At 42.1% G+C, this 24224-nt stretch overlaps 1 protein-coding gene across 1 annotated transcript; it reads right to left on the bottom strand.

The window, feature by feature from the left end:
* Positions 1-1361: 1361 nt before the first annotated feature.
* On the bottom strand, positions 1362-22747 carry smad10b (SMAD family member 10b; the record flags this gene model as incomplete). Its single annotated transcript, XM_083989478.1, is given in 10 exon segments — positions 1362-1594; positions 3829-3952; positions 4096-4264; positions 6194-6377; positions 6483-6533; positions 7320-7439; positions 11826-11883; positions 11886-11959; positions 14083-14257; positions 22457-22747. Coding segments are annotated over 10 exon segments (1479 nt in total).
* Positions 22748-24224: the final 1477 nt, after the last annotated feature.

Raw genomic sequence — 24224 nt, 5'->3', positions numbered from 1 at the left:
TCCATCTTTGGTGGATAATCAATGAAAATGAAAATATTAATAAATAAACTCAGTATCTTGTTTGTTGTTTCCACTTCACCGTCCCGTCTTAATGAGTCTGTGAATATTCATGAGACGGTCACTGTCCCTTTAAAAGGTAGGATAGTTCAACATTTAGTCAAATTGTCCCATCGCCATAATCCCTATAGTCATAGCAGTAGGTTCGTTACCTTTAATTGTCGGTGCAAGCTATTTTTAGAACGGCGGAGCAGAGCCGTGAGCTGCTCAGAGCTACGCTACGGAGGCTCATTATGGGATTTCTTGGTTTCCCTCATCAAACTCATCAAATACACAATCCAACAACTCCACAACGCTCTGGTGGACAAGTTGTGAGCTGCACATTCACCACGCTATGAGATAATAACACAACGTTACCACACAGAGTTGTTTTAGAGGGAAATACAGAGACTGATGATGAAAAACTGTCCCTGAAGGCAACGTGCATCAGCGGTTTTTAGGGCTGTGACGATACATTCAGCTCATGAGACGAGATTTTAATAAAACTACAATGACAAAATATCTGACTGGACCAACAGACTTTTATTTAACCGAGTTGTATTTTGAAATGTTTTATTATAACTCTTTACATGCATGATGTAAGCATGAGCTTTTAACTTCTTCTTCCACAATTTGAAACTAAAACCAAAATTTATAAAAGTTAAAATAAAATTTAAAAAAATTAAATATGCCTTTCTTTTTTTCAAGTGCAAACAACATTATGTGCAGTGTTTCCTCTAGGATTTTTTTAAGTAGTGGCAGCGACGAGTTATAACTGTGTAGTGGAAAGGGGCGTTTGTATTGGTAACTGTGTGGAAACCCTGTTTTACATTGTTTTAACATTAAAAATAAAAAAAAACATCTCACGAGACAGATTTTTAACGCAACAAGAAATATCGTTGAGTTTAATCTCGAGATCTCGTCACACCCCAAGCGGTTTTGCATGAATTTCCCTCTAAAACGACTCTGTGTGGTAACGTTGTGTTATTATCTCATAGCGTGGTGAATGTGCAGCTCACAACTTGTCCACCAGAGCGTTGTGGAGTTGTTGGATTGTGTATTTGATGAGTTTGATGAGGGAAACCAAGAAATCCCATAATGAGCCTCCGTAGCGTAGCTCTGAGCAGCTCACGGCTCTGCTCCGCCGTTCTAAAAACAGCTTGCACCGACAATTAAAGGTAACAAACCTACTGCTATGACTATAGGGATTATGGCAATGGGCCAATTTGACTAAATGTTGACCTATCCCTTTAAGGCCATCCTCTGGTTGGCTGATAGTCTGCAGCTGGGCGGTGTGGGGGAGGGGGGCGGGGCTTCAGGTGGCATCAGAGTGTGTGCTGTGTGTGCGTCAGCAGCGTGTGTGGGGGCAGCGTGTGCAGCACCTGGTCCAGCAGCTGCAGCGCTCGGTGCAGGTTGACCTCCAGCCAGCAGGGGGTGTCCTTGATGCTGCTCCGGGGGTAGTCGCAGCCCCAGCCCTTCACGAAGCTCAGACGCACCAGACACAGCCGCCGCAGCTCGTCCACGCCCAGACCGGCCGCTGCTGCCGCGCACACACCTGCTGCTGGGGAGACACACAACACACAGCTGGTAGACACAACACAACACCTGCTGCTGGGGAGACACACAACACACACACCTGGTAGACTCAACACACACCTGCTGCTGGGGAGACACACAACACACACACACAGTGGTGTAGTCTATGTGATACTCACACTGAAAATACATAACTCGCTATACTTCAGCAAAACTATCTAACTAAAGTAAATGTCAATGGTTCTCAGAGTGGGAGGGTTGACAGGGTTCAAGGGTCCACTACTTTTTATTGACATTTTTCCTAGTATAGAATTCTTTTCACTTTTGTAATTATTGTTTTCTTTTTTTTTCTTTTCTTTTAAATTTTACCACTTCTCCGAGAATTTTTTAGGGAAAGTTTACCAGTTTCTTATACATTTTTCTGTTCTACTTTTTTAATATAATTTTTACCCCTTTTTTTGAGAAATTTAACCACTTTTCCTAGAATTTTTTAAACTTTTGTAATTATTGTTTTCTTTTTTTCTTTTTTTTAATTTTACCACTTTACCACTTTTTACTATTTACTATATACCATTTTTACTTTTGCCACTTCTTTTCTTTTTTGAAATTTTACCACTTTTCTTAGAATTTCTTTTTTTTTTTTTAATAATTTTTACCACTTTTTCTGAGAAATTTTACCACTTTTTCCTAGAATCTTTTAACTTTTTAAATTATTGTTTTCATTTTTTTTTTTTTTTTTTTTTACATTTTACTACTTTTCCGAGAATTTTTGGGGGAAATTTTACCAGTTTCTTCTCAATTTTTCTGTTCTACTTTTTACCATTTAAAAAAAAAGAATTTTTACCCCTTTTGTATTATTGTTTTCCCCCCTTTTTACTTTTTTTTTTTTTTACTATACTATTTTTACTTTTACCACCTTTTTTTTTTTTTTTTGACCACTTCTAGAATTTCTTCAAGAAATTTTACCAGTTTCTTCCAAAATTAAAAGAAAACATGTTTTTGTTAAGAATTGTTACCACTTTTTTCCTAGAATTTTTAAAAACTTTTTGAAATTATTGTTTCCATTTTTTTTCTTGTTCTTTTTACATTTCACTACTTTTCCAATAATTTTTCTGAGAAATTTTACCACTTTTTTCCTAGAATTATTAAAACTTTAATTATTGTTTTCATTTTTTTTTTTTTTTACATTTTACATTTTACTACTTTTCCGAGAATTTTTGGGGGAAATTTTACCAGTTTCTTCTCAATTTTTCTGTTCTACTTTTTACCATTTAAAAAAAAAGAATTTTTACCCCTTTTGTATTATTGTTTTCCCCCCTTTTTAACTTTTTACTATTAACTATATATTATTTTTACTTTTACCACTTTTTTTTATTTTTATTTTACCACTTTTCCTAGAATTTCCATAGATGTAGATTTTCAAACAGCACACCACTGTTTTTAATTTTTTTGAATGAGATGTTTATTTTCAAAAAGTCCTTAAAACATATCAAAACGAAACAAGCCTTATGTGTTTATGAAAAATTGACTACTTTAATTCCTGACTAACTCTGACTGTGTATTTTTTATTTAATTATTTATTTTTTTCATTTGTGGTTATTTTTGTATTATCTGCTTGGTCATGTTGGCCACATGTTGAAAGAAATGTTTTGAATTTTGTGTATTTTGGCTACATATTGACGGATATATTTTGAATTGTGTCTATGTTATGCCGGATTTTGTTAATAAAAATTTGAGATTGGGAAAAAAAAAAAAAAAAAAAAATGTTACCAGTTTCTTCCAAAATGAAAAGAAAACATGTTTTTGTAAAGAATTGTTACCACTTTTTCTGAGAAATTTTACCACTTTTTTCCTAGAATTTTTAAAAACTTTTTAAATTATTGTTTCCATTTTTTTTCTTGTTCTTTTTACATTTCACTACTTTTCCAATAATTTTTTGGGGAAATTTTACCAGTTTCTTCTCACTTTTTCTGTTCTACTTTTTACCCCTTTTGTATTATTGTTTGCCGCCCCTTTTTTTTTTTTACTTTTTACTATTTACATTATACTATTTTTACTTTTACCACTTTTTTTTATTTTTTTTTATTTTACCACATTTCCTAGAATTTCTTCAAGAAATTTTTTTCTTCTAAAATAATTTTTTTTTTTTTTTAGAATTTTTACCACTTTTTCTGAGAAATTTTACCACAATTTTCAAAAATGTACGCCTAATTTAAACGTAAAGGTGTGTAGACAGACAGACAGACAGCTACTCACTGACAGGAGCGATCCCTCCCACTCCGTTTGCTCCGGGAATCGAACCTGCGACCGCCGCTGCCTGAGTCACGGCCACCGCCGCCTGCTGCTGCATCTGTCTGTGGCACTGACGCAGGTCGAACACCTACACACACACACACACACACACACACACACACACACACACAGACACACACACACACACACACACACACACAGGTCAGACACACACAGACACACGCGCGTGGCGATGCGGTGATGCGGTTGCCATGGCTACGGCGGGCCCACCTTGACGACGGCGCCGGGGTAGATCTTGTGGACGCCGTCTCCAGGGGCGCGTCCCGCCTCCCGGTCCAGGTACAGACTCTGGACGAACACCGAGTGGTCGCTAAGGCAACGCAGCCACACATCGCCCTCGCCGCGGCACTCGAGCTGCACGCCGCGGCCGATGTGGAGCCTAGAGGGGACAGGGTTAGACAGGATTAAACCGGTTTATACTGGTCAGACTGGTTTATCCACCACTTTATTTTCCCATGATCCATTGCGTCACACCACAACAGAAGTGGGTTTTAGTAGCATTCTAGCGAGCGGCTAACTGGTAGCGTTAGCGGCTAACTGGTAGCGTTGCCACCGGTTCTAGCGAGCGGCTAACTGGTAGCGTTAGCCACCGGTTCTAGCGAGCGGCTAACTGGTAGCGTTAGCGGCTAACTGGTAGCGTTAGCCACCGGTTCTAGCAAGCGGCTAACTGGTAGCGTTAGCGGCTAACTGGTAGCGTTAGCCACCGGTGTAGGTACCAAATGTGGGGCTCCGGGCTGCCAAAACCGTTGTGACTAAATCTGATGTTTGTTAAGTCTATAAAACGAATTATTGAACAAACATTACTATTTGTGTGTGCATGTTTTTGTAATTAGTCATGGTTATCGTAGTTGTTAGCTTTGCTGCTGCTGACAGCTAACGGCAGCAGCTAAGCTAACATCAGGACGTCAGCTGTTAAAACCCTCCCGTTGTGGGACACGACATGAGACTACTCCAGTTAGCTCAGTCATGTTGGAACTAGGATATCCGCTGGAGAAAATATTTGTTCATGGAGCGTTTATTGAGTTATTGTTTATTGACACTGCTAACGGCTAACAGCTAACGGTTAGCCCAGCTAACGTTAATCTAAAATGTAATGAATAGAGTGTCATGGCGACACCCAGCGTCGTTCTCCGGAAAGTGGTGGATACTGGTTTATACTGGTCAGACTGGTTTAAACCGGTCTATACTGGTTTATACTGGTTTATATTAGTTTATACTGGTTTATTTAAGCAATATATCACGACAGGCCGTGGTATATGCTCATTATACCACGGCTAAGGGGCGTTGTTCGGCCCGACGCGAAGCGGAGGGACGACAACCCCCTTAGACCACGGACCACGGACTGGAGTGATATATTGCTTTTATAAAACGGTTACGAATAAAGGCAATATAAAAGAGGGATATGCAATCAATTTCATGTAGTTTTATTCAACCAGAAATACATATTATCCAATAAAATAGCCTCACTGTGAAAAAATAGTCCCACCTCTCCAGACGTTAGCTCCAAATTAGCTCTGCAGCTTGTCTTTTCCTCCGCATTTTTTCAGGTGAAAGTCACTGCTCAGTCCCCTCTACCATTGTTAACCCTCCCCGGAGGTGAAAGTCAACCTTAAACATGTGAATTCAACTACTTTAGTCCGTTTTTTAACATCGTAAAAACATCAGCTGTCTTTTGCTACGGACTGCAACAATCCGTTGTCATGGATACATGACAACAACTTCCAATCATACCAGTCATACGTGCCTGAGGCGGAGTGATAGCTTACGCTGTGATAAGGTTTTAGAATAGTAGCCGTGGTATATGCTCAATATACCAATCAGAGCAATCAGATTGCCGGATTTCACCTTTCCGTTTTATAAATTGGTTTATACTGGTTTATATTGGTTTATATTGGTTTATACTGGTTTATACTGGTTTATATTGGTTTATACTGGTTCATATTGGTTTATACTGGTTTATACTGGTTTATATTGGTTTATATTGGTTTATACTGGTCAGACTGGTTTATACTGGTTCATATTGGTTTCTATTGGTTCATATTGGTTTATATTGGTTTATACTGGTTTATATTGGTTTATATTGGTTTATACTGGTTTATATTGGTTTATACTGGTTTATACTGGTTTATATTGGTTTATACTGGTTTATACTGGTTTATATTGGTTTATACTGGTTCATATTGGTTTATATTGGTTTATACTGGTTTATATTGGTTTATACTGGTTTATATTGGTTTATATTGGTTTATACTGGTTTATACTGGTTTATACTGGTCAGACTGGTTTATACTGGTTTAGACCGGTCTACCTGGCGCGGTGGCTGGCGGCGGTGCGGTGCACGTTGCTCAGCTGGCCCAGACAGAACCGGTCTCCTCCGGACGGGTCCACGTAGCCGTCCACCGTCACCACGGGACAGTCGGCCTGAACCTTGAACATCTCTCCCACCGGCACGTCCAGCTCAAAGTACGAGATGGAGCACCAGAACTCTGGACCTGAGACAGGTAGAGACAGACAGGTAGAGAGACAGGTAGAGGACACGGTGAGACAGACAGGTAGAGAGACAGACAGACAGACAGACAGACAGACAGCTGTCTCACCTGGGTGGTTGGACACCGGCTGTGGGTAGGGGGAGCTGTGGTGCTGTGACCCTGCAGAACAAACTTAAAGTTAACTTAGTAAACTTAAAATTCATTTCAATAGTTAATTTACAGATCATGTCAAACACTAACACACAACACAATACATGAGAGAATACAGAAAACATTTACAAGATCTCAGATGAAATAAAAATTAAATAATAGAAAACACAATAAATAAATAAATACTAATAGCACAATATAAAATTGTTATGTCAACACACAAATGTATTTAACAATCTCTCATAAATTTCATTGAATGGCAGGGAGTACATCAAATACCTTTTCATAGAGCAGCAACAATTAATCGATTAATCGCACAATAATCGATTATTAAATTAATCGTCAACTATTCTGATAATCTAATAACCAGTTTGAGTCGTTTTTTAAAGAAAAAAAGTCCAGATTCTCTGATTCCAGCTTCTTCAATGTGAATATTTCTGGTTTCTTTGTTCCTTTATGACAATAAACTGAGTCTCTCTTTGGTTTGTGGACAAAACAAGACATTTGAGGACGATGTCGTCTGGTGGTTTGAGAAACACTGGTTGATGTTTTTAACATTTTTTAAACATTTTATTGACCAAACAACTAATCGATGAATCGTTTAAATAGTTGACAGATTCATCGATAATGAAGATAATCGTTAGTTGCAGCTCTAAGAAGTTGTGTATTCTTTTTATTTCTAACCAGGAGGATTCATAAAGTGAATTAAGTTGAACCAGAAAATGAGGAAATGAAAATTTTTTGCTTATGAATAAAATATTTTCCCATTAAAATAAAAACATGAACATCACGTACAGAAGTGTGTGTTGGGGCCGTGGTGGTGATGATGTAATGGCGGCTGCTGGTGGCCCCGCCCACTCTGTGGATGTGGCGCCGCCGGGCTGAAGGGGGCGTGGCCGTTACCTGACCAGGTGGCTGCAGAGACACACGACACAGCTGGTTACCGTAGCAACTGTGGTAAACTGCTTTCTAGGTGGTAAACTGTTGATACTTGTATCACATAGACGCTGCTTCTCTAACTGTTTTACATCAAGGACCCAAAACTGACACAAACTAGACCACGGACCCCCATTGGACAACACACCAGAAATACACAAACAATCAATGGACGTTTAAATTAGGCGTAGCTACATTTATTTTTTTTTTTTTTTTTAAAGTATATTTTTCGGCCTTTTTTGCTTTTATTTGATAGTGATGACAGTAGAGATAGACAGGAAATGGGGAGGCAGAGAGAGGGGGAATGACACGCAGGAAAGGTCTGCCCGACGCGGGATTCGAACCGGGGACGCCTGCGGCGAGGACTGTAGCCTCTACATGGGACGGCCGCTCTACCCACTGCGCCACGCACCGCCCCAGGCATAGCTACATTTATGAAAGATTATAGAGACATTTCTGGAAAAAAAAGTGGTACAATTTCTCCCAAAAAGTTGAGACATTTCTAGAAAAAAGTGGTTAAGGTGCGTTCACACCGGACCTTTTATTTTTGTCGCTGTCGCTCGTATCGCTCCGAAAAAAACGCTCCATCGCTCAGGTGCAGACGCTCGTCAATTTGTCACAGAGCCACAGACTCGCATTTTGGCTTTGATGACGTCATGCCCACTGCCATGTGTCTCTGTTTACACCGGCACCACCGGGATTACAGCAGCCAATCAGGGCTGAGCGACGAGCGACTGACGGACGGAGAGTTGGGATTTCTCATCTCGAGCGACTCGAGTGAAAAAACGCTCCGTAGCTCCGTCGCTCCGAGCCCCAGCGTTTTTTCGCCTGAGCGATTAAACGCTCCATCGCTCGTTTGTATTGACTTAACATGTAAATGTAACGGATGTGCACTCACTCCACCCATAAAAGACATGCTAACCAACCCGCCAAGTGGTTGTCAACCTCTTGGCGAAGAGGTTAGCATCGTCGCCTCCGGTGCGGGAGGTCGTGGGATCGAACCCACCTAGGGCAGGCCGTGAGAAACACAACGCAGAGGGCCAGATCGACATCGGCTACATAAACTCGTCGCTCGTTCTAAAAACAAAAGGTCTGGTGTGAACGCAGTTTTAGATTTCAAAAAAATTTACAAAAATAAGTTTAAGATTTTTTAGAAAAATAAAATAAAATAAATTAAAAAAAGGAAAAAAATAAAAAAATTTACTTGTGAAAAAATAGTAAAATTTCTCAAAAGAATTCTAGAAAAATGTGGCAAAATTTCTCTCTTTCAAAAAAAGGGGCAAATACAAAAAGGGGTAAAATTTCTTGAAAAAAAAAAGAAAAATCGAGAAGAAACTGGTCAAATTTCTCAAAAAAATTGTAGGAAAAGTGGTAAAATTTCAAAAAAAAAAAAAAAAAAAAGTCAAACAATAATTATATAAAGGGATAATATTTCTGAAAAAAAAAAAGAAGTTAAAAAATTCTAGTAAAAAGTGGTAAAACTTCAATAAAATGCTGTGGACCCTTAAACCCTGTCAACCTCCCGCTCTGAGAACCACTGACATTTACTTTAGTTAGATAGTTGTGTTGTACTGGCTATACTGAAGTATTTATGCATTTTCAGTGGCTATACCGAGTATACCTGAGAGGAAGTTTTTTTTTTTAACCACTTTTTCTAGATTTTTTTTTTACTTTTTTGTTTTAGAAATTTTACCACTTTTTTCTAGAATTTTTTTTACAAGGAATTTTACCACTTTTTTTAAAAGAAATTTATTTTATTTTTTTTATTTTTTACTTTTTTTTGAGAATTTTTACCACTTCTTCCTAGAAATGTTTAAATGTTTTTGGAGAAATTGGACCACTTTTTTCCAGAAATTTCTCTATAATATTTCCAAAAATTCACGCCATTGGCCCTAATTTAAAAGTATAAAAAAGTAGCGTTCTTCAGTCTCAGAACAAATATTTGTGTATTTCTGGTGTTTACTTCTAAATGTGGTCCAATGGGGGTCCGTGGTCTAATTTGTGTCAATTTAGGGTCCTTGATGTACAAAAGGTTGAGAACCACTGGTTGTAGTTACTATTACTGATGCAGTACTGACACCTGTGATGCTGCAGGGACTCACCTGCTGGGGGGGGGCTCTGCTGCTGCTGCTGCTGCTGCTGCTGCTGTGGGGGGGTGAGGGTGGGGGTGGGGGTGGGGGGGTGAGGAGGCCGGGGGCTGTGGGGGCCGTTGGGGTCGGGGGTCTGAGGAGGGGGGGCGATCTGGAGGAGACCCGGGCCCCCCACCCCCCCCACCCCTCCCACACTCCTGCCACAGGCTCCGCCCCCCCCGCTGGTCATGGAGCTGCTGCCTGCAGACAGAGGTCAGAGGTCAGAGGTCAGAGGAATCACTGTGCTACAATGCAATCCTATAGAGAATGTGAAGCTGACGTCACGCCGCTTTGCATTGTGGGACGTTGGCGCCATCTTTGGAGGAACGCAAACGTAAACAGAGTGGGGAAAACGGAGGAAAACGAGCAAGAAGAAAAAGAGAAAGAAAAAGAGATGAGGAAGACGGACAAAAAGAAATGGAGAAGGGGAAGGGAAACGAAGGAGGAACGTATCGTGATAAACTCAAATTTAACGAGAAACAAAGGTACACAGAAAAACTACAACTTATTAAGACCCAGATTTACTCCACTGACTTATCCAGACATCGTCAACTATCTGGTTTTTGGTATTAGTGCATATAGCTACTACTGTGGCAGCAGTACTGTCCCACCATGATTACTTTTAAGAGACTCTGGGGAACTTTTCTTAGGGGAACGAGCAAGTGTTTACATCCGCGATGCTCCAAAGATGGCGCCCAACGTCCCACGGCGTGACGTAACTTCACATTCTCTATACACAAGTCCAAGTATAAGACTATACCAGTGTACAGTATCATTTGTTTTCTAAGTATGTGAAGCTATGGAGAAGACGTAGATCTAACACTGTACCTAGGTCACAGGTCACTATGAGGCGTTATGCTTTTGCTCATAACTCCATGTAAAATGAAGAATGATTTATTTTGTCCTTTTTGTTTTTTTGTCTTGTTTTCTATCATGATTTGACATATGTATGAATATGTAATACATTAGTATTACGTTTGAGGCTCCCGCCATGAGCTTTAAATAGCTTCTTGGGAGACCTGGCGCTTCACACATCTGCTTCCCTTCTTTTCTGCTCTGTCTACTAATATCATGTGTGTTGTGCGAAATAAAAATACTAAAACAGAGGTCAGAGGTCAGAGGTCATCCTCACATCGTCTTCAAAACCTCATAGTGAGCCGAAGCGGAAGCAGGAAGTAACGGCGCCATGGGACCTCAACTCTGAAAAAGTCTCCATACAAGTGAACGGGAGTCCAAGTTTTATTTCGTGATCCGATTGAATTGTGCCATGAGAAAAAAATATGACCTCTACCTGTTTAAAACATCACGTTTCATGAAGAGAAATCAGCAGTTTGTTGTAAACCTATTTATATTGTTTGATTGTGATATGGACCCGTGTCTGAAATAAAGTTTATATATATATATATATATAATATATATATATATATATATATATTGTAGAATAAAACTCCGAAGAGTCCGTAACCAGAAAGACTACAGGTGGCGTAGGTGACGTCACCATGGCGCCCTTCCTTTCCCGTGTCACCAGATCTGTAGTCCGCAGAGCATCGTCACACTAAATACATTCTTCTGTTGCCGTTTTACGATAAACTGCTGATTTCTCGTAGTATGTAGTATGCAGTATGCAGTATGCTGTATTGTTACCGCTCTCTGTTGGAGTGAAATGCATTCTGGGATACCTGTATCAATCTGCTGCACAGCTCTGACTCATTCAGTCTTGTTTACAGACACATACAGGTAGGACGGTAGCATAGATATTTATATATACTGACTAGATGGCGCCTTCTGCTTCTCAGCGTACGTCAACACGGCGGCCATCTTGGTCAGGGGTTTCTGACCATAGACATATAAACGTCTGACCAGCAGTCAGACCAGTCAGACCCTGTAGAACACATCTCAGTGTATTTATGCATGTGGGTGTGTCTGAGTATGGAAGTGTATGTTTAATACATAAAAAAAAATATATAAAACATTTTCAAAATGTTTTTGTTGTATCATAAATATGTGTCTGACATTTATAATAAACCAAACGGCTTGAAAACCAGTTGAATATTCAGTGAGTTGTGGTGATTTTAATAGTTGATAGACCTCTAATGCAGGAAGTAGACACGGCTTCCCCCTGACCAAGATGGCCGCCGCGTTGACGTATTCCACTCAGTGGAGCTGCCTGGGAACCAGCATCTAGTCAGTATATACGTATATCTATGGGACGGTAGGAGGTGAGTGAGACAGAGACCTGGAGGAGACAGAGGCATGCTGGGATATCTGCTGCCGGGGGGGGGCTGGGGGTAGGCCTCGGGGTGGGGGGGGGGGGCAGCTCGATCTGCAGACAGTCCTGGATGAACTCCTCCTTCACCAGACACGGAGCGCCTGAGGAGAGACGGCAGCTGTCAATCAACAGCTCTGAGTGTGTGTGTGTGTGTGTGTGTGTGTGTGTGTGTGTGTGTGTGTGTGTGTGTGTGTGTGTGTGTGTGTGTGTGTGTGTGTGTGTGTGTGTGCTGTTTGACCTCAGTGCTGTTTGAACTCAGTGGGCGTTAGGCCTGTAACGATGCACCAAAGTCACGATTCGATTCGTATGTTGATTTCTGACCCACGGTTCGATACACAATTTGATTCAATTCGAATTTTTTAAGGTTAAAAAAAGAAGAGATTTTGGTAGTGAAATAGTCGACCAAGCACTGGTCGACCAAAAAAACATTAGCTGACCAAAATCTCATTGGTCGATTGGTCGCAGGAAGAAAAAAAAACATTTGGAGACTTATCTTAAAGCAGAAGTGAGTGATATATTTGTGTTAATATAAGTCTTAAATAGTTATATCTTCCGACAGCAATCACTTCTATAGAGTGTTTGGTCTGAAACACGGGTCTCTCAGTCACTCTGCTCTGCTCTGAGCCGAAGAGAAAACATTTATCGTATCCTACAGTTTTTATCCAATGAGGAGAGAGAACGGCATGCAGGGCTGTGTGTGCAGCCAAGGGACGCCGTGAATGTGGTGACGTAGCGACGAGGACTGTTATGGTGCGTTCAAGGCAGCCCGTAACTCATGTTTTTCCGACCTGTGAAGTGGTACCAGTTCGATCTGGTACGAGTTCACGGGTCAGAAGTTACGAGTGGCCGTTATAGTGACTTTCACAGGTAAAACAGGTCGGAGAAACACGAGTGGGTTGCCTGGAACGCTACAAAGTCGTAAGTTGTGACTTGAAGCTGTAATTTACGATTTCAAAAGCCTGCCTGGAACGCAGCATTAGCCAAAACCACCGGATCGCTTACTTCTGCTTTAAGTAAAGTAAGTAAAGTAGCCTATGCCTTTAATCCCAGGATGGGGAAATTCACAGGGTTACTGCAGCAGTAGGCCTACATGCATACAAAAATCTTGTCAAAATTAAGTCAAAATCAATATGACTGAACTGTATATGAAAGGCTACCAGGCTTTTAATTTGAAGGGCCGGATACAGGAAGTCGTGACGGGCACCCGCTGTCAATTTTTTTGTTGATGTGTTTGTTTGTTTTTACACGGCACGGCAGGTCTGGTCCCTACTTTTCTTTCCTTGTCAAGAGCGACTTTTTCCGATGTTGTTCCAGAGACTCAGACATGGAAGTAGCCTACGTATCAGCGCTGTTTTCAACGATTAGCGGGTGCTGTCGACGGTCAGTCTCACAAACTTGCCGTCTGTGCCATATCTACTAGGGGTGTGACGAGATCTCGTGCCACGAGATCTCGCGAGATTTAACGAGACGATATTTCTCGTCGCGTTAAAAATCTGTCTCGCAAGATTTTTTTGATTTTTTTTAATGTTAAAACAATGTAAAGCAGGGTTTCCACTACCAGTTGCCATGACTTTACACCCCTTTCCACTACACAGTTACAACTCTACTCGACTTGGTTTAGGTGCTTTTCAGTCACAGCTGAGTTCTTCATAGTTCCTCCTCAGTAAAAACGAAACTTATCAACCAGCGCATCCAGCGCTAATTAACGACTCTGTGGCCGCGACTCTCTCTCTCTCTCTCTCCCCATATTAGACCATCCGACGGTCGGAGGGGGGGTTGTTTATTAAAAGCTCATGAAGTTTATTAAAAGCTCATGCTTACATCATGCATGTAAAGAGTTATAATAAAACATTTCAAAATGTTATGTGCAACTCGGTTAAATAAAAGTCTGTTGGTCCAGTCATAGATTTTGTCATTGTAGTTTTCTTAAAATCTCGTCTCCTCTCATCTCGTGAACCCGATCTCGTGTCTCGTCTCGTCTCGTGAGATGAGTGTATCGTCACACCCCTAATATCTACCCAGGGGGCAAAGCAAAAAACACAGCCACGGAGCGCTGGAACGGGTGTGTCGCGGTTCTGCCATTTCATTGGCGACACAGGTTCGTGTCTTAGAGTGTCGCGGTTTCGGTTTCGACACGTGCATCATTACAGGCCTAATGGGCGTGGCCAGTGTGACCTCAGTGGGCGTGGCCAGTGTGACCTCAGTGGGCGTGGCTACAGCCTACCTGTGGGCGGGGCCGCCACCCTCTCGTAGTGGTAGGGGTTGACACACACGCTGTCGTGCTTGAGGTCGAAGGCGAACTGACAGAACTTGGCGTGTTTGAGCTCGTTCTTGTGCAGGTCGGGCCAACGCCACAGACGGGCGTAGATGACGTGAGGGAAACCCTTCCTGCCCGCCACCTGGGGGTGAGACAGACAGGGAGACAGACAGGTGAGACAGACAGACAGACAGACAGGTAGAGAGACAGACAGAGAGACAGTCAGAACCTTTAAAACACAACTTACAGACTGGATATTAGACAAACAAACTTGTGAGCACCTGCAATCATGTTTAACATTGATTTCATGGTTAAACATGATTGCAGTTGTTTGGCTATGGCCGGTGCGTGTGCAATAGTCTAGCATGTAGTTATTATGTGCAAATGTTTATGACCGGTATCTGTGCAATAATGGAGGTATAGTTACTATGTGTGAATGTTTATTGCCGGCAGAACGTGTGCAATAATCAGTCAGGGTGCAACCATGTAAGCATGCTCGGTCTGGTGAAAGTAAATCTAGCCCGAGCATGTGTAATTATGTTTTTTTTCAAATAATCATATAAGTCATAGCTACATAGATATATATATTTTTATAATTCAACGAACCATGTCAGACACATCTGTATAGATATATACATATATTTATATTTAAAATGAATCATGTCAATCGCAACTGTATAGATATATATTTTTATATTTCAATGAATCATGTTAATTCCAGCTATATAGATTATATATAGAATCATGTTTAACCCTGTAACTATGTAAATGTACCTTTCCTGTTATCTACTGCTCCTCCGTCTTTATGGACTTTTTATGTTAATAGTTGTATTATTTTGGGGACTACGGATGTAATTTAGCACATGAGCTAAATCCGGTGTATTTACTGTGGTACTCTAGTACTCGCTGTCCATTAATATGCATCGTCCCGACTAAATAAACAAATAAAGTAAAGTAAAGTAGACAGACAGACAGTCTGAGGAAACATCCTTCATGGAAATTTAAATAAAGTCTTTGAGACCAGACTGAGTCACGGTGAGTAGAGGTTACCACGGAAACACTGTGTGTGTGTGTGTGTGTGTGTGTGTGTGTGTGTGTGTGTGTGTGTGTGTGTGTGTGTGTGTGTGTGTGTGTGTGTGTGTGTGTGTCCAGGGTGAAGTAGAGTTAACCCGTCAGGCCAAACCACAACCATGACATCATGTCTGTGTGTGTCTGTGTGTGTAGCTGTGGGAGCAGCTGACTGAGTCGAGGGTTCAGAGTGGGGGGTGGGCTGGTTCTGATGATGTCACAGATGATGTCACCGATTCAACTCAATCACATCCAGATCAATAAAACTAGAATCAACTGATCCAGAGTCAGTAACAGTCACAGAGAAGCAGCCAATCAGAGCGCAGGGTTCTGTGTGTGAAGGGTGAAGGGCAGGGAGAGAACTGCAGACACAACACACACACACACACACACACACACACACACACACACACACACACACACACACACACACACACACACTTATGTAACTTCATATTACACAGTCACATAAAGCCTTATGGTTTAATATTTCTGACAGAAGCAGACAGGTGAGTCTGTCACCTGTTGCTACGGTGACGGTCAGACCAATAAAACCAACTGAAACTGAAGTGATGAGTCGATCGACTGACTGGTTATTGATCTGGAGGATCTGAATGATCCAGGTGTTTTCTGAGCTGCTGATTGGACAGAAGCTCTAACATCATCACTGTCAGGTCTATAGACCAAATCTCCTTGTTGTTTACATTCTACTTCCTGGTAGAAAACCAGCTGTAATGTGAATGAGATCAATAGTAACGAACGAGAGTTTAGCTATATATCATATTTTTCACGCCCTATCACCGTTTAGACAAATCTGAAATGATTGAAGAAACATTACTATTTCTGTGTGTGTGTTTTGTGTTGCTATGTGTTGTATTTATTCAGTTTGGGGGAATCACAGTGTCTAGAAAGCATCAGTGGCTCAGCTGACAGGGACAGCTAACGGTAGCTAAGCTAACGGTAGCTAAGCTAATGGCGGCAGTTAAGCTAACGGTAGCTAAGCTAACGGTAGCTAAGCTAACGGCTGTAGCTAAGCTAACGGCGGTAGCTAAGCTAACAGTAGCTAAGCTAACGGCGGTAGCAGCTAACAGCAGCTAAGCTAACGGCGGCAGCTAAGTTAACAGCAGTAGCTATGCTAATGGCGGCAGCTAAGCTAACGGTGGCAGCTAAGTTAACGGCAGTAGCTAAGCTAATGGTGGTAGCAGCTAACAGCAGCTAAGCTAACGGCAGTAGGAGCTAAGTTAACGGCAGTAGCTATGCTAATGGCGGCAGCTAAGCTAACGGTGGCAGCTAGGTTAATGGCAGTAGCTAAGCTAATGGTGGTAGCACAAAGATGTATATATCTATGGTTATCTTTGAGTATGTCATTGTTCATGTTATGTGACATGTTTAAATAAAAAAAAAGTATATCTATGGTGGCAGCAAAGCTAACGGCGGTAGCTAAGCTAACAGCAGCTAAGCTAACAGCAGCTAAGCTAACGGTGGTAGCTAAGCTAACAGCAGGACGTCAGCTGTTAAAACCCTCCCGTTGTGGGACACGACATGAAACTACTCCAGTTAGCTCAGTCATGTTGGAACTCAGATATCCGCTGGAGAAAATATTTGTTCATGGAGCGTTTATTGAGTCACTGAGTTATTAAAGTTAAACAGGTAGCTAACCGTTAGCCCGGCTAATCTATGATAACCATGACTAATTACAAAAATGTGCACACGTAAATAGTAATGTTTGTCCAATCATTGGTTTTATAAACTTTACAAACATCAGATTAGTCTAAACGGTGATATAGTGACATGAAAAATGAGATAAATATAGTGAAACTCTCGTCCGTCACTATTGTTCTCATGTTGGTTTTCTACCAGGAAGTAGTTGCTCTGTCTCCTCCTGTTGTGCTAATAAAGATGTGAAGATTCAAAGTGAGAACAGACAGAAGGAGCCGTTTGTACAGACTGTGGTTAGTGAACTAACGACAACACTGAGACGTGTACACATTCCACACACACACACACACACACACACACACACACACACACACACACACACACACACACACACACACACACACACACACACACACACACACACACACACACACACACACACACAGTCTGGCTCAACTCTTGACCCTGCCCCTTTCCTGTGTTGCAGACAAAACAACCAGCCGCCCTTCCTCCTCCTCCTCCTCCTCCTCCTCCTCCTCCTCATGGAGACACTCTGCTCACTGGATTCATCTGATTATGGGATGTTTGTGTAGTTTTCTTGTGTAGCTGTGTGTTGTTTCTTCAGTGTGTTTTAAACAGCCAGACCTGATCTGGTCTGACCGGGTCTGGCTGTTTAAAGTGTTAAAAAAGAAAAGAAAAGAAAAAGGGAAATGTACAATAGATTAGTGAAATACATTGAATATTTCCCCATGTGTTTCAAATTCAAACTCAAAATTTCAAATTCAAATTTCAAATGTCATTAAATTATCCAGTAGTTGGGAAAATGTCTTAATTTGTGGAATAATCAAAAGTTTACTTCATTTACTTTATCACTGTAATAGTTTAAAATTCAGGTGCCATCAATAAATATATGATAAATGTTGTTAATCGACCAGTTTGAATTGAATTTAAAGGGATAGTTCACTCAAAATTGCACCGGTGTCAGTGCAAATCGCACAAGATTTGCACAGACACAGGAAGAGCAGTGAACTGAGACACTGGGACCTTCCGCTACAAACAAGCTTGAAATATAGACTTATTTAATTTTTTCCGGAACAGTTTCTCATGTTGGGGCTTCAATACAAGAGGGACATTACATACGAGCAGCATGGAGGTATTTGGATGTTTTTTGGTGTGTCTTTTTGTTACGAAGACAGTTGGTATCCATTGACAACCGTCATATGGACATGCACTGCTACGCCGAGACCCCCTGTAACTCAGAGAAGCCACGGAGGACTCTGAAACTTCTCCTAGCCCTTAGTCCACATGAGGGGGGGGGGGGACATTTCAATTTTGGGTGAACTATCCCTTTAAATCCCATGTTGTTCCTGAATCCACCAAACTGCTGGATCAGAATAATCCAGATGTTCTGGATCAAAGTTTTCCTGATCCCACTAAACAGTTCTGATCGACACAAACTGAGGGTTTGATCCAGATCAGAATCTGATTAGATACTTCTTACAACTGGGCTGTGGAGGCAACGACAGCAGGTTCTGGTTCTGGTTCTGGTTCTGACAGTTGATGAGCTTTTACTTTATATTCTGGAGTGTTGAGAGGGTTTATGTTCTAGATGGTTCATGTTCTCTCAGTCTGATTCTACCTCTTTTCCACCAAACTGGTTCCAGTTCTAGTTCGGTGTGTAACTGGTTCAACTCTGGTTCCTCCAAAGAACCACTTTGCTTTTCCACTGGTGAGTCAGAGCCACATCCCCATCAGGAGCTGCTCAGTCTCTGCTGCTGCTACAGTTAGAAACCCTGGTCCGACCTGCGGGTGTTGAACACCGGACCCGACGAAGCAGACTAGGCTTTTAATTAACGATAACTCTAAACCCGCCTGAAAAAGAAGAACGTTTTGACGGCGGTATGTTTTGATATGAGCGTTAGCTGCTGTTAGCCACTGCCTGTAGCTCAGCTAGTTAGCTTCAACTGTGTTTACATCGATAAACAAACTTAATACGTATAGCGATAACGTGTCTGTCTATCTTAGCGCTGGTCTTGTTGCTAAGGTAACCCTGCTGCCAGCCCCTGGAAGAACCGGTTCTTAGCTCTGGCCCAGAAAGGAGTTGGTGCTGGTCTGGAGCCAGTTCTAAGAACCAAGAACCGGGGCTAAGCAGCAGTGTTGGTAGTAACGGCGTTAGAGTATAACGCCGTTACTAACGCCGTTACTAACGCCGTTAGTAACGGCGTTAGTAACGGCGTATATATATATAACGCCGTTACTAACAGCGTTATATTTTTCAGTAATGAGTAATCTAATTAATTACTTTTCTCATCGTTACAACGCCGTTGCCGTTACTGAGAATGTGAAGTGGCGCGTTACTACAGTTCGGTTGAATGAAACGCAAGGTGGTTTCAGCCACACATCAGCTGCCACAGGTCAGGGCATGACGGCGAGCTAAAGGTAACGTAGCTAACGCAGCATCCCAGACCCATCAGCTGTGTGCCAGTGCAGCCTGCAGCCCCTGGGACACAGCGAGACACAAGCACCCACTCCACCCAAGCTGCAGACAGACGGACTCAAATCCACCTCTATAAAACGGTTAACACAGCTGATCGATTGAAAAAAATGAATTTACTTTCCGTCACTGAAACAGGTTCTTGAATGTAACTCGGTCAAGACGTATCCTCAAGATTTTTTTTGCAGTTCTGTTAGGTCATGCTGCTGTAGCTGCTGACATCATGCAGCATGATGATGATGATGGTAAAATGTACAGATAAAAAAAAAGGAAGTAGTGGAGCTGTGCATGAAGCCTATTCAATCAACCTTTATTTAGTGGGAGCATTGGAAAAAAAAAAAAAAAAAAAACGTTTTAAAGTAACGAAAAAGTTACTTTCTCAGTAACGCATTACTTTTTGGTTTAAGTAATTCAGTTACTAACTGAGTTACTTTTAAAATGAAGTAACTAGTAACTGTAACTAGTTACTATTTTTCAGTAACTTGCACAACACTGCTAAGCAGGCACTGGCTCCGAACCAGCACCAGAAGCAGCTCGGTGGAAAAGAGGTACAGACAGAGACAGACAGGTAGAGAAACAGACAGGTACAGGTAGAGAGTCTCTAGTGTATCAACAGTTGTGTAGAGGAGTGACGGTGTGATACTGACAGGCCACGCCCACATCTCTGACATCATCATCAGTCAACCAGGGCTCCGTTTCACAAAGCAGGTTTAGTGAAAACTCTGAGTCTGTTCACCCTGAAATGAGGTAAACTCTGGGTTTTCCGTTTCACAAAGAGAGGTAACTGAAGCTCGGAGTCAGTTACTATGGCAACACGCTCCGTGAACCTAACCTCAACCTCAACTAGGGTTGCACGGTATACCGGTACTAGATTGGTACCGGGGTACTAACGCATTTAAAACGGTACCATACTGCGCTTAGATGGGACCGGTACTTTCATTCTGCGCCGCCAGCAGCGGTGACGTCGCCGCGTGAAGTCGCCGCATTGTAATTTGAGCCGCGAGGAGCGAGAGAGCGAGTCACAAACGAAGCAAGGTGCTTTTTATCATTACCGTTACAGCGCCACCTGTCCATGTGCCTGTGTTTGTGTGTGTGTCTGTGTGTGTGCGCGCCGCGCGCGAGAGAGAGACGGCCGCCACAGCCTCGTTAATAAGTTTTGTTTTTACCGCGGATCACCACTGGCTGCATGCTCTCTCTCTCTCTCTCTCTCTCTCTGTCTCTCTCTCTCTCTCTGTGAGTGAGTGAGCACGGCGAAGCAGCGCTACGCAGAGATGAATTAACGGAACGATATTGCGTTGATGGGGGTGGGGGGAACAGAATCAATTTGGTCTACATGTGGGAAACAATAGGTGTATGTTTGAGTAACATGAACATTTGTGTTTCATTCTATAAACTACTGATAACAATTTCTCCCAAAAATTACAACTGGTCAAAATAACAAAAAAAGATGCAGTGTTTTCAGACCTCAAATAATGCAAAGAAAACAAGTTGATGTTCATTTTTAAACAGACATTTTTTAATTTAGGAAGAGTTCAGATTAATATAGATGGAATGTTAATCCTGCAGCAGCAGTAACTGTTTACTGATTTCCTGTTTTATGGTCCAAAATTTTTCTATTAAAATAAAGCCAATAATGACATTTTTTGTGTTCTCTTTTTATGTGGAGAAATACCGAAAAGTATCGAAAAGTATCGAAAAACATGTTGGTACCGATACCGGTACCAAAATGTTGGTATCGTGACAACACTAACCTCAACTAACCCCGAGTTTCTCCTTTTTATCTGAAGCTGCAGACTGAAAGCAGCGGCTACGTGATTCTGCGTCAGCATTCCTACGTCACTCCACCGTGAGAAGTGGGAGGGGCTGGGCTTTTTGTTTTGCTGGTTGCCATGGTGAATCATGTTATCTTTGTTCCATTGATGAGGGCTTTTCATCTCCCCGTAACTCAGGGTCAAGTTACTCAGAGTAGAGGCTGACATTTTATCGGGATTCCCGCGGGACACGGGATTCCCGCGGGATTCCCGTGATTCGGGAGTCAATTTATTTTGAATCACGTGATCGGGACGTGACGGGAAAAAATGTAAACGGGAGTGAACGGGACCAGGAGTCAAAGCGCGACATTCAAAGAAGCACAAGCCAGGCAGTGCTATGGATGGTGCGCTCAAAACGGTCCAAAAGTTTTAAGTGTGTGGACTGATGCACACTGCACACCCTCAGTGATCACTGTCCTGGCTCCGTAGCGGTGTACCTAAATCAACATACCGGTAGGGAAACGTTTTCCGCCAGTCAGACTGACTCAGAGGAGTCAGCTGATGCGGCGGCGGCGTAATCTCCACCTCGCATTAAACAGCTGATGCACACTGCACATCGCACACACCCTCAGTGATCACTGTCGTGGCTACGTAGCGGTGTGTAACCTGTGTAAATCAACATACCGGTAGGCAATTAAACGTTTTCCGCCAGTCAGAGGAGTCAGCTGATGCGGCGGCGGCGTAATCTCCACCTCACATTAAACAGCTGATGCACACAAGCAAAAAAGAAAGAAAGAAAAAGAGAGAGGGAGAGAAAGGACGAGGAGGGCGTTCATTATCACTAACTGAAATAACAAACCAAGACGGTAGATGTGGCGTCAATCTACCGTCTTGTTTTGTCTGTCATTCAGCCTGCAGTGCGCTGAGAGGGGGGGGTGTCTGTGTCTGTCAACACAATCGTTTACATGATGACTGTGTTCATAGAAAAAATCGGGAACAGGACGGGTTCGGGAGTGATTTATTCGGGATTTGAACGGGACAGGATTTTTTTTTGACTTTGTCACGGGACCGGGACGGGACGGGAATTTTTTTGCGGGAGCGGGACGGGACGGGATTGAAAAAACACTCCCGTGTCAGCCTCTAACTCAGAGTTGATTAAACTAACTGTTATCACCTGTTCTGTTCAGTTTCCTACCTCAGAGTAGATCAACTCAGAGTTCAGGATTAGACTCATGTAAACGCTGGACGCTGTGTGTGTGTGTGTGTGTGTGTGTGTGTGTGTGTGTGTGTGTGTGTGTGTGTGTGTGTGTGTGTGTGTGTGTGTGTGTGTGTGTGTGTGTGTGTGTGTGTTGCCGTGGCGACCGCCTACCTGCAGCCGTCCGTCCAGCGTCCTCTGGATGGTGACGCAGCTGCTGGGCTGGAGGCCGTTGGTGGTAACCGCGGTGATGAGCGCGTCCAGCTCCTCCTTCTTCTCCTTCAGCTTCTTCACCAGGCTCTCGATCGCCCGCTTGGCGAAGCCCTCGTTCTCTCCTCCGCCGCCGCGGTCGCCGACGGCAACAACGCTGCCGCCGCCGCCGCCCCCCTGGCGGAGACACATGAGGCTGTGGACGATGCTGAGGCAGGCGTCGCCGCTGCTGGGGGCGTTGCCGAGCACCGACATCCTCATCTGGAGGGAAACCATGACAACCAACCACTCATTCATACAGGAATCTGGAAGTTCATTCTAAAACCTTTTTAATTGTATATCATCATTTCACTTAAACCAACACTAAGTAACTTTTCAACCTTCATAAAATATTTTCATAACTTTTGTGATGATACATCGACTTACAACAAGTTGAATGACACCTCTGTCGTGGTCTGAGGGGGTCTGTATCATTATGGTCTGTATCTCTTTCTCTGGCACTAAGCAGCTTTGAGGAGCATGGTAGGAACCCGGCTCTCACTTTACTTTCACTTTTGCGAGTCACAACAAGGAGGGAACAGGCAAAACGGCACTTTAGCAATGGATTATGTTTGTGTTTTCACTTTGAAATGATCCACTGGAAACAGAAACTTAGTTTTGATGTCTTCTGTTAATTTTAATGCAGGATATTTACAGGGCTTCACACTAGTGTTCATGGGAAATGGAGTCTTCCTTCAGGCAAAACACTACCGCTTTGGTCCACAGGCGCCGCCAAACTCAACCAAAACTTAAAGTTCTTTAGTACTGCTTTAAATATCAAGATTTCTGCTATATTTTCTCAGTCAAATGGATGACAACTATCTTCAAATCTTTGAAATGTCCCTGCCCTTTGGACTTGGATTACCAGCCCAGCATACTCTTAGCTGGAAACATTCAAACTTTAATCCATCACATGACTTTCAGCTATTGAACTTCTAATTGACTTTCTGATATTTTCTACTATCTGCAAATGATCACAGTTCAGTGCTCTTTACTGATGTGTTTTTTTAGTTTATGATGAGGCATGAATGGTCAGGGCACCGTGTAATAAATTCAACTTTGACTTCACACACTTAAGACTTTTTCAAGACCTGCTCAATATTTTTCAACACCTCACCACCACTTCAAGCTGTAACCATTTACATCAGTGACACTTTAACTTAACAGTTTTAGTTTGTGATAAAGACTCTAGACCACTATGATACAACAGAATTCAAAATAGGCTGGGATAATAAATAAAAGGCTAAGTTTATAAAAAAAAAAACACTGCTCCACTCTCAAAAAACAAAAACAACAATCTTCTTTTCTTTTTTATGTTCCGGTTCATCTTTGGTTTTTAATGAAATGAATAAATTCACACACTTTCACAATGTTTTTTAGGACTCAAACTCTTGGACAGCTAATTCAGAACAAAATACCTTCAAAATGTAAGACTTTATAAAGTTGTGAAAAGACTTTTTAATACTTTTTAAGGGTCTTCATTTTCCCAAAATTGATTTATCACCTTTTAATACCTTTCAAGACCCCGCGGATACCCTGCATGACAACTAACGATTCATTCATCAATCATTAAACACAGAGACACAGTGAAGTGAAGCTGTTTCACTACGTTACATCATGTCTATGACACACACACGCACGCACGCACGCACGCACGCACGCACGCACGCACGCACACACACACACACACACA

The sequence above is a fragment of the Trachurus trachurus genome, assembly GCF_905171665.1.
Source record: "Trachurus trachurus genome assembly, chromosome: 16".
NCBI lineage: Eukaryota > Metazoa > Chordata > Actinopteri > Carangiformes > Carangidae > Trachurus > Trachurus trachurus.
The sequence above is the reverse complement of the archived record's forward strand: the minus strand, read 5'-3'. Positions and strand labels throughout refer to the sequence as shown.